The 17,397-nt window shown below is 34.1% G+C and overlaps 1 protein-coding gene across 1 annotated transcript; it reads right to left on the reverse strand.

Annotated features, from left to right (window-relative positions):
• Nucleotides 1-2,533: 2,533 nt before the first annotated feature.
• Nucleotides 2,534-17,253, reverse strand: LOC149785312 (uncharacterized). Its single transcript, XM_089979205.1, has 3 exons — nucleotides 16,941-17,253; nucleotides 13,378-13,519; nucleotides 2,534-11,160 (listed from the first exon to the last, which is right to left on the reverse strand). The coding sequence occupies exons 1-3, from the start codon at nucleotides 16,980-16,982 to the stop codon at nucleotides 10,967-10,969; spliced, it is 378 nt and encodes a 125-aa protein (XP_089835331.1). The 5' UTR covers nucleotides 16,983-17,253; the 3' UTR covers nucleotides 2,534-10,966.
• Between the last annotated feature and the right edge of the window lie 144 nt (nucleotides 17,254-17,397).

Raw genomic sequence — 17,397 nt, forward strand, 5'->3', positions numbered from 1 at the left:
TTAATACTGGCCGCCATGTATAGCCTATCGTGTGCTGAAAAATGGCGTGAAACCCTACAACAACAGCAACAACAACAACAAGATCTAAGCACTAAATAGGGATGAATACAAATGTATTTACTCATAATTTCAAATTGAAAATCTTTATTCTTGTAAACTTCAAATAAAAAAAAAAAAAAGAACAATGTTGCAAGAAAGAGATGCATATCTCTATGATATAATAAGTTCCAAGATAAGAAATAAATCAGTATGAGTAGCAGAGTGTAGAGAATGAATAAATGCTATAGAAAAGCAAAAGAAACAATAACGATTCTTCCATATAAAATTACAGCTGCATTGGTACATAACAATGGGATCATATGACTCTAAACAGTGGAATCAATACTTGTGTTGGGAAAGATGGGCATTGAATTGGCATGATTGAAATCAAATTCCTTAAAGGTCTCATCTACATAGGCAAACTATCATGTGAAAAATAATAAATTGATCAACAAGGGCCATAACTATGTAAAAAATGGAACACACAAAATGCATAAAAGGCACATTTAAGTCACATAAAATTTCTACAGAATATGTTGAAGGATTTTTGTGCTATGCTGATTATAAGTAACCACTCATGTAAAGATATGAAGTTGATTGACAAGGGTCATAACTCTATCCAATTTTGTGTTGATAAGACAAAACTCATGCAAGGCTCATATAGGTCCACAAGACAACACTTTTCATCAATTCTATCTGAATATATTTAATGGTTCTTAAGCTGTACTGGTTATAAACAATAGCACATGTGAAGACATGAAGGTAATTGTCAAGGTCCATAACTCTATAGAAAATCGAGTTGACAGGACAACACACACAAAAGGTACATGTAGTTCTGTGATAATGGTCATAATCACACCTTATTCAGTCTTTAGTTGCTTTGAATGCAAGTCTGAAGAATAACACTGAATTGTAAATGCATTCCAAAGCTGACCTGAACCTCAATGAATTCATCTTGATTTAATTTGCAGGGGGAAGAACATTCACCCACACACAATAGATGAAAATGAGGGAAAAAAATCACATACCATTATTTATTATAAACATATATAAACATAAGCGTTGAAGAATTAAACGAGCAATGCATTTTGTGTAGTAATTGCATTTAATGCATGAATGTAAGTCATGATGTCATTTCTTGATCAACAGTGCAACTTAAAATGACCTTCACTACCAGGATATTTGGTACAAAAATGTTAAGGAAAACTGAAATAAAACAATCACTATAATACAGACCAGTAATTTCAGTGCCTTTTGGTGGACGATGAGAACAAATTCAGAAAGTCATGGACATATGTTCCGATCAGGTTATTTTTAGAAACAGCCTACTCAGCAAGCTGTCTGTGATAAAACAGTTAGGCAGTATTTTTTATTGTTGTTGTAAAGATGTAAACCACCAGTGTAAGCATTGAAAATATGTTAAAATTTGATGCTGACAAGTTAAATAATATTGGTATTATTAACAAGAACTGGTGGGGGCCAACTAGTGGTCGAGTGATCTAAAGCGCTCTCCGTTATGGATCACTGCCATCTCACTTCTGTCTGCATGTGTTCAAGTCCCGGATTCAGCTAATGTGGGTATGTAAGAAAGCTTACCAGTAGCTTCTCTTGGTTGGTGGTTCTTTCTGGAGTTTTCTGAGCTTATTCCTCCACCATTAATACTGGCTGCCATGTATAGCCTATCATGTGCTAAAAATGGCATTAAACCCTACAACAGCAACAGCAACTGGTAGGATGCCACTAAAGTTCAAAATTTGTTTGTCAAAAAAAGAAAAATTCCTCTACTGGCTGAAAATTTAATCAGATCTGCTTATGATGCTAAGGTGTGTAAAATTTCTTGGCTTCAAAATAAAAAAATTATGTACTGTTGCATAAAAGTGGATTTGATATGGACACACAAAACATCAAAACAATAGGCCCACTACTGCTACAGCAGTGGAGGCAAAAAAATTATGTAAAGATAGATACATAGCAAATGTATAAAGGAGATGGCATTAATCTGCTGTTGCAATGTTAGACATTGCTATAATAGTTTTTCTACAACTGTTTTACATAACTTGAAAGCGTATATAACTTTAAAAAAAACGTATACTTTCTTGACCATTTAATTTTCTGATAAAAATTGTGAAATACAAATTTAACAGTGCAGAAAATTTCCAATGTCCTGTGTGACTCCTTGTTTTAGCATGCATCTTAAGTTGACATCTGTTTGCAAGTTGGTATATTAACTTACTAATTCAATGATCTTAACCTCCAGTGTTACATATGCCAGGCAGCTAGTACTTGCAAGTATTGAACATATTTGTCTACTTAAAGTTTTGCAAGTTAACATATTAACATGTTATAATGTATTAGTTAGAGTTTATTATGAGAAATCTTAACAATAAAGAAACCGTATGTGACTGGGCAGCAATATTGTGATGATGGTAAATGACTGTCACTGTGTAAGGAAATTATACATACACTGTATCTGAAATAGAAACAAGAAGAGACAAAAATTGAAAAGCTTTATTGCTTTCTCAAACAATTTATATCAATGTAATTCATAACAATTCCACCTTTACATTAATAGTAGTCCCTTAATAAATGTGACTTCTGCAAACAATATTATGATCTATGGAATAGGCTGATCTGCAAATTTGAAGAAGAAAAAAAGGTTATCAAGCTGTCCCAAAACCTATTGTTCCTAAACAGTTGCTATGATTTCATGTCCCAACTTTTAAAGAGCACAGCATTCATAATGATATGACATATATTAACCAGTTCATATAAAATTATCAAAGTATGGATGGCTTGTAAAACTACAGGTAATACTCAATAAACTGTATCAAAGTGATTAACATAACTTGCAAGACACAGATAATTATGTTATAATCATGATCAAATACCAATATATCCCTCTTAATACCTATGATCTTATTTAAAATCTTTACAATATTTTATTCTCTTTACCTCTCAACTGAGATTTCATTAAATATCTAGATAAAGATTCTGAAAAGTATTTACGCAATTATCTTTGAAGAATATTGTCAATTAAAACGAGTCTTGTATCAAGGGAGGCAACCAATCTGACTAATCATTTCCTCTCAGGATTAAATGTTTAGTTATGTCCCTTTAAACATTGTGCCTGGCTTTTCGAGCTCATAGGACTAGAAGAGCAAAATACAGAAAGTTAGTATTGATACTTTGAGTTTAAATTGCACCTTCAAAACATTATTAGTTATATCATGCCAATGAAATAGGAGCTAAGTGCCTCTCCCAGGGACACACTGAGGCAACTAACCTTAGTTGGCCAGGGTGTGTACTGGACCTGTGTCCCTTGAATTATCGGTATTAAAACCATGCAACCTATTCAGTCATCTGATACTAAACTCACTTTCAGATTTTTATGTAGATTGTGGAATTTCAGTTGCATGTGTGAACTTGCAGCAGAAATGAACTGTTTCAAATTTATAAGGAAAATGCAGACAAAATCTAGTTTTTTTTTCACACTTCACTGCCTGCAGACATGTTACATACCACCAAATGAGATCTTTTTTTTCAATGCAGATTTCATCATGTAGAAGACATTCAAAGTATCTGATAAAATAAATATAAAAAAGTTCTATTTCAATCAAAGTTGATCTGAAAAACCTTAAAAACTGCATGTAATTCTTAGGTAGGAGGCTGCTTTCCTTGGAAATTTCAATTTGTGCAGATTTTCTCTGAATCTAGTACAGTCACCTATGTATACATCCAATGTAACCCATTTTCAGCAAAGAAAAGTTATTTTTTATTACTATTAAGAAAAACAATTAAACCTATCATAAGAGACAATCCTTTGGCAACTAAAGTGGTTTCTCAGAACAGGTGGTCTCTCCAAAGAAGGCATCAATTATATCACACAGCTGATCTGTGAATCACAATATGGTCTCTCAAGACAGTTGGTCTTCCAGAACAGGATTTTCAAGTCAGGTTTTAGTGTACCAACAAAGTGACTACTTAATCCTCTCCTTTCATTCTTTGGATTTTCATTTAATTAAATAATTTTAGATTATCTTCTACATTAGAGGTGTCAGACTTAGATAATATATAAAATAAAAGCGCTGTCATGCAAATTTTGATATAATTTTAAACTCAGAGGCAAGATACCTTCAGTCAACATTTATGAGTAAACTGAGATCATCAAAACTACAAACTGTTTCTATTTAACTAATTTTGTCATAGCTACTTCCGATATATGGAGAAGAAATCCCATCCATTAGGTATATGCCACAACAAAACATCACAAAATAATTAGTTTGCATGAATTATATAACTAAATATTTTTACGTGTGTATATTACACTCATCTTTACAGGCATTCTATAAGGTTTGAGATTAGAGATATATTTCAAACATGCTTCATAAATTGGCTAACATACTAAACAATCAAGAATTTTATTTGGCACAAACTGAGAATAGTTTAACAGCATCAACAACGTAAAATATAAAACATATATCAGAAAGAATACTACTATATTCTATTGGACAGAATACTTATTCCGAAAGCATGAAATACTGTTAAGATTATACATATATATATACTTAAATGAAATCAACAAAAGTCCAACCTTTATCTACCAGCTACCTTAATGTACTGCACAACAGTGGCTGCTTAAGGGAGGTGGTTAGTTAAGGGAGGCATAGTATGAAGTGGAATATAATATGTAGGAAGGTCAGACAATAACTGGAAGTGATAGTCTGCTGTTGATGTGAATTGTTGAAATGGGAGGCTGGACTGTATCATTCACTTTCTATGACACTATGTTCATTATTAAGTACCAGCAATATTATTACTCACTATAACACTGTAAATATAACTGAGGTTACCTTAAACAGAGGTTAGCACACAAAAACAGAAGAAACTGGGTATTTAATGTAAATCTACATCATGACAAGCCAAGATCTAAATTAAAATGACTGAAATATGCAGCAAGCAGTGACAGAGCTAAATTAAGCTAACTGAATGGGATCCATGAAAATACTTTGTTATAACAGTGGAAACATTAACTGATGGAACGCTGTATTACAATACAAGCAATAATAGTCACCACCCTTCAACCTTTATAACTTGTAAAACTAGTCTATATTTTCTTTCATTTTATATTTAAAATATTTTGTACATACTTTGCCATTCTTAAACATCCATTTTCCTGGTACAGCCAGATTTGTTCCATCTGCTTGCTTTACATAGCATTCAACATTAACATAATTGATATGGAACTCTAATTGCTTTTAAACCCAAAACTAGACAATGACAAGACATCTTATCCTTTCCAAACAGACCAAAACATTTGTTTGAAAGAACTAAAGAGCCAACACAAGTTAACCTTTATTGCTACAATTATCTGTTGAACCTTCCATTGATATTGCACACAGTATGTCTAAAATGCAGATATAAATTAAATTACTGGATTTTATTTTTGTCACTTTAACTTTTATAACATCCTCCTCAATACATGGTAAATGAATTACATGGATTTCTTTCAAAGACTTGGGTCTGTAGATGAATATCAGCTTGAAGCAAAAGTTAGAAAAATGCAAAAGTTTCAGTTTAGGATAAAAATATAAGACCCCAAAACTGAGCTACATTCATACCAAAAATGTAATACTAAATTAAAACAATAATGTTAACAGAAGAAAAATCTTAATTATGGCACGATTACTGACAAATGTAACGATCACAACTAAATTAAACGTCCAACATGATAAGCTGGCAAAAAGAACACCTTTCCAAAAGCAAACTAAAACTGCACATATGAACAACTTTTGGTGAAGAAGTATGCATAAGATCTCACCTCTAACAAATATTAATGCAATCATAATATTGTGTTTTAGAAACATCAGTCAGCAGGTGGTGTCCACTTCTGACAGAGACTGACAGACATTATGACTGATATGTGTTGTGTGTTGTGACATATATCACTGGTGATACAAACATGGCAGTTAAAAAAAAATTACAAAGTGATTTAATAAACACTTGCATGCACCGTATTCAACTCAACAATATTTATATTATGTACAAAGTACCATAAGAACTGGTAAAAGTGCATGCCTGCTAGTATACCAGCTTCCCAAATAAAAACAGGCTCTTTTTTTTTCAATTTAATTCACAATTTCCTATCAACCAAACACATCATATATTCTTAATGATAAACTAACATCATTTACTTGTATATAATGCACATTCACCTGTGGAATGTGTCACCCCAGATCGGACATTGCATCATGTACAAGCAGATGAAGAGCTTTACGAAATTTAAAACAAAAACCTCCAAAACATGAGCAGCAGCTCCTGTCTGTCCATGCAGAACATGATGAAAGATTTGAGTCAAGGGTCACCATAGTTGGTTGTATATTATACACATGGAAAATGCTAATTAAAAAAGTGAACAATATGAAAATGAAATATGTGTATATAACATTTAAACAAATACTCTTTTCAAGAGCATGCTTAATAAAAATATGAATGGAAAAAATGTTATTGGATAATTATACATATAAAGTACTTTTTTAAAGAGCATCATAAAAGATCATGTATATTTCCAAGTAATATCCTATGCAAGCTATAAATAGTTATCTTCTTGAGACTATTGAGATTCTTAAACATATATGCATTTTTACTTCAATTACAACTGTCTTTTATCTATGACAGAGACCAGATGTTTTAAGAACTTCATATATTGGTTTTCTGATCACAATGCTGAACAGACTTTCACTTCTTGCAACTCTATAAAAAAATTACATAATTTCTGAATAGAAATATCAAAACCTAAACTATGTTAATCATTTTGCATATAAGTAAAGCAGATGAAAGCTTATTCCTTCATCTCATTTATATTTTTTTTGGTAATCAGGTCTCATTTCATTTATATTTTGGGGGGATAATCAGGTCTTGTTAAAATAACTGCACAGTTTCCTCCCTTGCAGAGTGTTACTGTTTTAAAATTACAGCTATCAGTGATTGGTGCATCACAAATGCTCTCACTCACTACAATTTGCTTAGCTGGGCCTTAGATAGAAGAACGTGTGCCTGGATATTAAAGTTAAGAGAATGGGCTATCAGGGGACATAGCTATTCTAAATGACGATACTGGCAGGTGAAAATCCAACTCATTTCAAGGTCTAATTAATAAAGGTGTATGATAAATTTGGCTGAAATACACCATTTCTTAGTAAAGGTATAATGCATAAACCAATGGTACTGTATCTGGGAAATAAGGGACAGCTGCATGCCAAATCTGGCTGAATTTGAACAATCCGTAAGAAAGTTAAACTGTTGCAGGGAAAGTAGGGAGATTGGTAATCATGGGTCATAACTCTTAAAAATGACAATGAAGAAGGCTGGAAATTTAACACTTTGGACTGATATTTTAATCGGATGCTAATGTGGGAATTGGATCAATTAAGTATTTCAAAAAGGATGTCATATGTTCTCCAAAATCATTAAGTACTGAACTTCATATTTTACAGGATTTATGAAGTTAAAAAGCTTGAAAATCAATTACAATGCGTGAATGGCCATAGTGAATAGTTATAAAAATAATAGCTAATCTCAGGTAATAAATAATAAAACATATTTTAAACACTGTTTACAAATACTGTCAAAGCACACATGCATGAATACATTAGTAGTTCATTTCTGCTGTTATGAACTAATAACATTTTTTTCATCACATGATGTGATTTTAATCAATCTAAATGTTTGTTATAAATGACTTGTAAAAATATGTGATTATTAAAGTATGAACTAGACTAGTAATCCTTCATTGCAATCACAACTGCACTTATATGAGCTGTTCTTGAATATGATGACACAATTTAGAGGAACTGTATTAAGACGAAAAGTGACTTATCATAGTGTTCAAACTGAAGCAGTGAAAATCATGATAGACTCCATCAAGCCACACAAATGATTGTTTGATATAATTAACTAAAATTGGAAATCATTGGCCAAATGTATACAAAACCATAACCTAGTATTTATATACAAGGTCCTAAATTATGAACCACTTGAATACCTGCAGGAAGTTATAGCTTTTTGTTGTTGTTGTAGGGTTCAACGCCATTTTTCAGCACAAGATTGTTGTTGTTGTTGTAGAGTTTAACGCCATTTTTCAGCACAAGATAGGCTATACATGGCGGCCAGTATTAATGGTGGAGGAAGAACCCGGAAAAAACCACCGACCCACGAGAAGCTACTGGCAAGCTTTCTCACATAACCACATTAGCCAAATCCGAGACTCGAACCGACACAGACAGAGGTGAGATGGCAGTGATCTGTAACGGTGAGCGCTTTAGACCACTCGGGGCCCCATAGCTTTTTGTAATATTCAAAGTAATCACTATAACAGAAGATACAATTTACTTGAATTATGAAGGCTCAGTCATATCAAGATTATTTTTACCCTCTACAATTGAACTATGGAATAATTTATAAAATGAGGCTCTAAATTTTACTTGACTAAATAGTTTCAAGAAATCTCTCCCAAAAGATCCAATTCAAGTTTTTATTGTTAACAGCATAATTCACAAAACCACTTAAATTATAACTTATTTCATGAATACATGTATCTGTTAAATTCTCCTGATTGCTCCTGTGGTGCTCTTAATATACAAGGGGCCAGGTTTTCAAAAAAAGATTAATATTTAAATATCTTTCTTGGAAAACTGATAATTTGAATATTATTTCTATGTAAAATTTCAAGAATCAACATCTCCCTGCTTTTTGTCAGCATCGTCATTACCAGAAGGCCCATAAAATACAAGTATAATTACGGGAGTTATTGTGTGGAAGTTAAAGTGGGTGGGTCTGTCAATTATGGGGCTATAACTCTGTCAAATGTTACAGAATGTGTACAAGCAAATTCAGCAAAGATATCATGAAAATCAAAATGTATACAAAATTTGGTTGAAATCAAATATAAATTAAGGATGTTACTGTGTGGAAATGAAAGTGCAGGAGTCTAAAAATAAGGGGCTATAACTCTGCTAAACGAAGCTGCAGAATGCTGAGTAATGAAATCAGCCACGGTTTTAACAATATCAAGTGATAATAGATCTGACTGAAATGAAATAATATCATAAAATTTACTCTGTAGAAAAGAAATCTGGTGGGTCTGACAATCAGGGGTGGTAACTCTAAATGATGTCAGCTGAGGCCTCATCAGTATAGAAATGTATACCATATTGGTTAAAATCCAATAATAATTAAGGGAGTTATTATTCAGAAATAATACTGGGTAGGTCTGATGAGCTGCTAGAAATGATGACACAGAATGCTGAATAATGAACGCATCCAAGGTATCCTCAGAATCAAGCAGCTTCCAAATATTTACTGAAATCCAATAATAATCAATGAATTTATTCTGAGCAAAAGTGGGTGGTCTAACAGGGGCTATAACTCTGCTAAATGATGCACAGAAAGCTGAAAACTGAACTCAGCTGAGGTCTCATCAACATCAATGTCAAAGCCAAATCTGTATGAAGTCCAGTAATAATGAAGGGAGTCATTGTGGCAACAAAAGTATGTGGGTCTGACAATCAGCACAGCTCTGCTAAATGATGATGTAGAAGGCTGACAGTTTAAGTCACCCAAGGTCTTGCCAATATCTACGTGCATACCACATTTGGTTGGAATCGAATAATCATTAGAGGGGTTATTGTGCAGAAATGAAAGTCGGATGGCCCGAGTGAAGGACACACCCAATTTAATGGTCTTAACAAAAAGGATAAGTAATTGTGGATAACAGGGACAGCCTTCACATAAAAGTGCTGACTTCACAACAGACTGTATTTATGGATCACATATACATGAAGCTATGTAAGCATTAGAGATTTATGACTTGCCACCAAAGACAATCAAAATTTTAAGACAGAGATTAATTTCAACTAAACCAATTAATTAGGTCATAAAAAATTGTGGGGTATTATGAGATGTACACTACTTTTTGAGGTTATAAAATTGATACAAGGAACGTATTTTTTTAGAACATAACTTGCAGACTGCTCAATATTGCATTAAATATTTAATAATTTGTAAAGTAAAAAATTGTGAAAAAGAGGAACATCATTGAAGATAACACTGTTATAAGCATAGATCAAAGTTGTATATGAGATCTTGGATGAGCAGATCTTTTCTGGTAAACCAATAATCAAACATCTTTCAGTTAACTACAAAATCTGGCAACAGCTTGGAAAATTCAAGCTCCAACCTAACAAAGTGACAATTATTTCCAAAATGAAAAAACTTATTAAACACGTTGCAATGAATTCTTAACTGAGCAATCATATCCTACTGGGATTAGATTACTAATTCTATTCCCACAGAACTTAATTTTAATATAATAAAAAATAAAAACAATTTCTGGCATATAAAACACGCAAAGAATGACATTGTTCCATTTATCAGAGTTAGACAAAATTTCAGCCTTTAAAAACAGGTGTTTTGCAGCATTATTTATCCTCGTGCTGCTACACAGAAGGACTCCCACGTCTTCACCTAATAACATAGCCTCACAGTGAGAGTCCATATGTTATTTTGTCAGCAGGAAATACAGGATTTCAAAATAAAAGTAAATAATTTGTTGGCAACTACATAGAACATATAACCAAGTTCAGGAAATGAAAAAAATTAAGTCTACTTACTAGCCAATGGGTGCATTTCAAAACATTTAGTACTCTGTACTCTATTTTTTATCCCCAACCCCATGAGCAGAATGGTTCCCTGGCTGTACAATAATCTGTGGTCTGATACCTATCACATGAACCTGTAGAAGGCAAAGCCATATGAAATACAATTTCACTTTTGCTTCTGTAAACTTGTAATCCCAAAGTTAGAAATTATATCCTTATATGTAATGCATTTTCCAGAAAGAATATTATCATAATTGTTGATGTTGTATGGATCATTCCTTCTTATCCTTCTTTTTTAACCTTGGTATTGATGGAACCTTGACGTAGCTTGCAGCAGTGGAACCAATGCTGTAGCTCTTTCCAGCAACCCATCGAACACCACCTATGCCATATCCAACTGCTCCAGCTGCTGTGCTGTACAACCCACTTGACATGCGCCAAACAATTCCAGCTTGTTTTTGAGGCTCTGAAAAATGAAAATGGCAAACCATTAAAAGGAAGCTTTTTCAAGAGGAAACATTGCTGCAACAATGTGCACATTCACCTGTCTCTGTAGCTACTCTAAAAATTGACCTATAGGTCCTAAAATGAATTGGGATCCTATAATTCACCTCAAACAAATCAGGTGCTTTGTCAACTGACAATAGTAACAGCCCACCATTACGAATCCACCTCTCCCCCATTGTACTGCATATTACAATCACTCCCAATAGCCTGCACCCCCAGACAGTGACCTAGGGGTCATAATAAGAAATCTATAAAATGTACAATGCATCTTCCTGCTATGACTGCCTATTTAATGATTTTTCAGAAAATATTTGAAAATGTCATCATAACTTATTCTTTCGTGACAGCTGACCTTTGATCTCTTCCCATGGACATCATGGGTGGTATCCAAGAACTGTTTCCTTCTTGCAGATCGCCACACTAACGTCAACATAAATTTTGTGAATTTCTACCCACAAGATGAGAGGAGAAGTGGTTATGGACAGATGAAATGAAGTGCTGGGGCAATGGGATAATAAAATAAAAGAAGACCAAGGACAAGAAGAAAAAAAAACTTGTCACCTGTATTATGCTTCTTCCTGCTGTAACTGTGTATTTCAAGTCTGGTCAGAAATTATTATGTATTCATAGAACAGGAATGCTCCATCACTTTTTGAAACCAACCCAAATGCAGACACTAACAAGATGTAATCGACAGATGTATTTGACATGGGTAACCGTTAACTGAGAACTATAATTAGTCACTGCTATATGACCCATCATTTTTTCTTTAAACCCATATTTCAAAATATGTCAAGCCCTGCTTGGGGTACCTCATGGGACTTTGTTAACAATGGAAACATCAGCAATGGTACCATAGTCAGCATCCAATAAATCATACCCCCACTTTTAATCTTGGAAATTATTAACCAAGTACAATTACAATCTAACTCAGAAATATTTAACTCCCTCATACCTTACAAATTTTAAACCATACATATCTCTGCAAACTTGTGTAATTTGGAAAATTGTAGTCAATGACGAGCACAGTGTTAAATTCATGCTATTGTTCGGATATGGAGCAGCTAAATCTACATTGTGAAGTGCATTAGAGGTGTAATGTGGATTAGGAAAAAAAAGATAAGTATATAAGATACATACCAATATAATGGTGCAAATAGGTAGAGACAAAACCACAATGTTCACAAAAGTCATGACTTTTGCATCTATTGTGCTGACCAAACAATCGACTGGCTTGACCATTTAGTTCACAGCAGTGATAGAGGAAATCTATGTAATTTTGTCTGACAGAATGACATCCTCTGCCTTCAATCAGTTCAAACTTAAAGGTCAATGCCTTGGTAGATGGATGATGATAACTGCTGCCATTCAGAACCTAGCTAAAGTTGTTTAATATTGCATCTCTTGGAGCATTCTTGATGCTGGTAATGTAATAGCTTCTTTATGCTGAGTAAGTTGCATCCAACATTCTCACCTCACTGGTAAAAAGTCATGCATGGAAATATTTTCTACACATATACTTTTTCTGGGAGTTCATAAAGTGCACAGACAAGTCTTTAATGCCACATCAAAGTTTGTCAGGAACACTGTTGAGTTCCTCCCTATCTGCCTTTGTGCACCTGATGATTTTTTTGTCAGACCAAAAAGCCACTAACAATCATTGTTTTTTTTATACACGTTCTTCCTTTTGGTTCTCCACTTCTGTAGGTGTCAAACTGAAGAGGTGAGAAAGCAAGAGGTAAAAGATTGACCCTTTAACTTTCAGCACAATCTTCTACCTCTGCATGACCCTGTTAGATAACATACAAGAGAAAGGACAACTCTCGTAAGAGATCTCACAGCTGCAGTTTTCAACAATGGCAGTTTTCTTTTTTCCCTGCTTTATAAGTAAATTACCAACAAAGTTTCAGGAAGATATCTCAAAGGCTTCAGGAAATATCAAGTAATGAAAGGTATGATGGCTGGACAGACAGACACACAAGTTGCCTCCAGTATACCCACCTAATACAAATTTTGGGCTGAAGGACAGTAAATGCACAGGAAACTACAGATGTCTTCATGGTATTAGGTTTTTTTAGGTGAACAGTTTAAAATACAGAAATACGGTTCCTCAGTAGTGAAGCACTATGATGCATCACCACTGTTCAAACATTATATACAATCTTTCATACTGTACCTGCTACTTCATCAGTTTTCTTGTCTGATGCAAGATCAGCAGCTGTGTCATGGTCTTCTTGCTGTTCATCTTCTTCAATTCCCTCTGTTATTGTTTCAGCATCTGCTGGTGTCACAACTACCACTTGTTCTGATACAGGCGTCTAAAATGAAGAAGAATCATTGACAGGATTGCAGAGTTCCTTTTATACGTTTCACACATAAAATTGTGGTTACTGTCATTGCCATAAGCAAAATCTCCGCCTTCTTGCTTCCCCATTTTGATCCCTGAGTTGGAGATCACAAGATATTCCATCTTCTGATGCATAAGCATGTATTTTTGAGAATATATGTAGCAACTTTTGAAAGTATGTCAGAGTGACCTAGTTCTGTGCATGATACATATAAATCCCAGTAGAGATGCACCATCACTTCAATTTTAGTGACAACACATGAAAAGATATTGTAGTTAGTGGAATGACATTTATTAAGCATAGCCAAATGATGATCAGAGAGTTATGTCAAAATGGCAATGAAACATTTTTGGCAAAAGTCACTAAAAACGGGTTTCAGCACCAACTAAATGGTTACATCAATGGATGGCTGCACATACTCATGAACTCACAGATGGACAGACAGACAAAGTAAATCATATAAGATTTTTTCAACAAGACCACTAGCAAAGGATTTTAAGCCCCCATAGTGATAAATACATTTTGGCAGTGCTCAATTTTGGAGCTGGTCCAGTATGACTTAACCATAATTTGATAATTTCAACAGGTGATACTAAAATATAATCTGCACAAAATGACTAATATAGGCATTGGAAACAAAAACCTTTCTGTTCTTTTTAATGAAGAATGTTTCACATTTCTGTAAATTTTGATTTATTCCAGTTGCCATATACCCTACATAATCAAAAGCAAACTAAACATTCCAATATGGCAGCTGATGGAATCATATGAAAAAGGGATCTAGATACTTACCATATCTTAAAGCATGGGTAAATTATGTTATTAATAATAATGAAAATAAAACAGTTATACGAGACATTACGTAAGGAAAAGGGGGCCCCAAGTGGCTGATGAGTGGTGTAAAGTGCTCACTGTTCTGGATCACTGCCATCTCACCTCTGTGTGGGTTCGAGTCTCAGGCTCGGCTAATGTGGGTACGTGAGAAAGCTTGCCAGTAGCTTCTCGTGAATTGGTGGTTCTTCTCTGGGTTTTCCAGGTTTCTTCCTCCACCAGTTATAATGGCCACCATGTATTGCCGAACTTGTGATTAAAAATGACGTTAAACCCTACAGCAACAACAACAACATAGTGAACAGAGAGGATCAGAGAGTTTAATGCTTTAGGATTGAACAGCATAAAGTGTTGAAAAACTCTTAAGATGATTAATTTGCCTTCAGCTGAAACTGGCATAAAGTCTCACACAAAACAGCATCAAATCTCACACAAAACTGGCATCAAGTCTCACACAAAATGGCATCAAGTCTCACACAAAACTGGAATCAAGTCTCACACAAAACTGGCATCAAGTCTCACAAAAATAGCATAAAGTCTCACAAAACTGGCATCAAGTATCACACAAAACTGGTATCAAGTCTCACATAAAACTGGCATCAAGTCTCACATAAAACTGGCATCAAGTCTCACACAAAACTGGACTTTCCCTCATGTAGTTTATAAAAATTCCACACAAGGGTGCAGAACATTTTTGCTTGCCCAGCAACATTTTCAAGTTGTTTCAAACAGTCAATTAATTTTTCCATTTTTCTCTCTGCTGCCATGACTCCAGGTCCATTACAATGTGTGTGTGTGTTCAATATATTAAAATTTCATGCTGAAAGTGACTCAGTTATTAAAAGATACTATACCCAATTATGTGTTTTACTGACATTTATTCTTTGTCTTCCTTGCTAAGACATAATATTTGGTGAAATGATGTATTCATCTTCCAGCAAGAAATATAAAAGTGCCCCTCCCTCATAATTTCTGCACTATGCAGTGTGCCCCCTACATCTTCTCTAACTGCAAAATTAACATCCTCATAAACACTATAAAGTTATTTTTCATATGACTCGCTTGTTAAAATGGTTGGTTGAATCACTTGCATGCAGCTCAAGTCATTAATCACCAACTGTAAGATAAATTACGCCATTTCCAGTTGATCTACCTATATTTCTCTTATTTATTTATATATTTCACAGGTCTTTCAAAAGGAATAACCTGTCATTCGTTGTGATACTTTGTTCATTTGGTCTAGTCTCTTACTTCAAGCCTTCCAGCTGTAATAAACAGAAGCTAGCCAACTCCTTTACTGTATATATATTTAAGCACAAACATACTATAATATGAATTAAAAAATGAGACTTTGTATTACATGTGTTACCTACATGCTCTCAAACATTTCTAATTAACTTATTCTATTCGAACTTAATATATGTAATATATGTACATGTATTTGTCTGATATTACTGTTGAATTCGAAATTCTGTTGATTACAAGAATAAATGTTGCAATTGCTTAGATATGCTTAGTTTTGCAGTTTGTTCTCGTCCAGGCATTTATAGTTTTAGCATCTTTGATTATAAATGATCAAAATTTCTGGCATATGATATTTTTGTTATTAAATAAAATGACATGAATTTGATATTGGTATTATAGTATCACAATTAAAGAGGAAATACTTTTTCCTCCAGTTGTTTTCACATGTGATTCCATCTCTATGTGTGATCCATTGTATAAACGTTAAAAAAGAGGAAACATTTACTGAAGCTTATCTATTACAAGCTTACACATGTGCTATGTGCACTTCTTGTACATCTACTTCCTAGGAAGCTACATGTAGATGAAAGCGAAGTTTTCAAAAGAATCAAACTGAGCTAGCCATAGATTATGGTCATGAAGAAGGCAATGCAGGACAAAAGAAACAAAATAATTTATGAATAAATGTTGTTGTTTTTGGTGTTTAACTCTATTTTTCAGCACATGACAGCCATACTTAACAGCCAGCAAAATTGGTGGACGAAGAACTCAGGAAAACCCTGGTAAGGACCGAAAACCCACAGAAAGCTACTGGCAAGCTTTCTCACATACCCACACTGGCAAAGCTTGACTCTTCAACCCATGCAGACAGAGGTGAGATGGCAGTGATCAGTCAAGGTGAGCACTTTAAACAGCTCGGACACTCTGGGTCATATGAATAAATGTACATATATTATAGCAAAATCTGATTCTTTGTGATAGATTATGAATTCACAATGTCGGGGCACTGTCTTATTTACTCACTAAGCAATCCTGTCGCTTACATTTTATATCACTAACTTACGGTATGTTATAAACCAAATGAAAGAACCTCAGGGTTGTCCTCTGGTGTTCTGCACATGTGAAACATCATATGTGGAATCTATTCTTCGAGTAGTCGTGTGGATGTCAGACACTGCCCCCCACCCCTATAAAAATAGTGGAAACAAAATAACTGCAAACGTTGATGCAATTTGTTAGTGGGATACTCGTTTCAAATCTAATGCTGTCTGTACAATATCCAGCAAATTACAATGAACATTATGCATGCAGTTACCTTATACACACAGGATTTTATAGTCTGATACAAATTCGCCATACTGGGTTACTGCAGAAAAGAAGATCTTTCGTTTCACGAACAAAGAGACGTGACTTGTAAGTTCCACTGTACGTGTACAACAGTAGTGTTAAGGTATTTTCGATTGTGACAAACGCCTGCAAAATCTCCGATGTTTCAAAGCACTCTCATCTACTTAACACAATTTAGCAATAAAACAATACGAAAATAGTATATATCTGAATTACAATAAGCCTTCGACGCAGAATAAAAACTGCGTCGTCTGCAATTTCTGCCACGTTGTTTACCACACTCCTATTTCAAGACATATATATACATTAATGACACGAACGTTTTCATTTGTTAGAATTAAACACACACTATCTGTTTGACCAATAATAATAATGCTTTGAAAAGTTAAACTACCTTGACCTAAAGACCATAACAAGCCAAGAAT

This window comes from Sinohyriopsis cumingii, chromosome 13 (assembly GCF_028554795.1).
Source record: "Sinohyriopsis cumingii isolate HCF-2022 chromosome 13, ASM2855479v2, whole genome shotgun sequence".
NCBI classification, from domain to species: Eukaryota; Metazoa; Mollusca; class Bivalvia; order Unionida; family Unionidae; genus Sinohyriopsis; species Sinohyriopsis cumingii.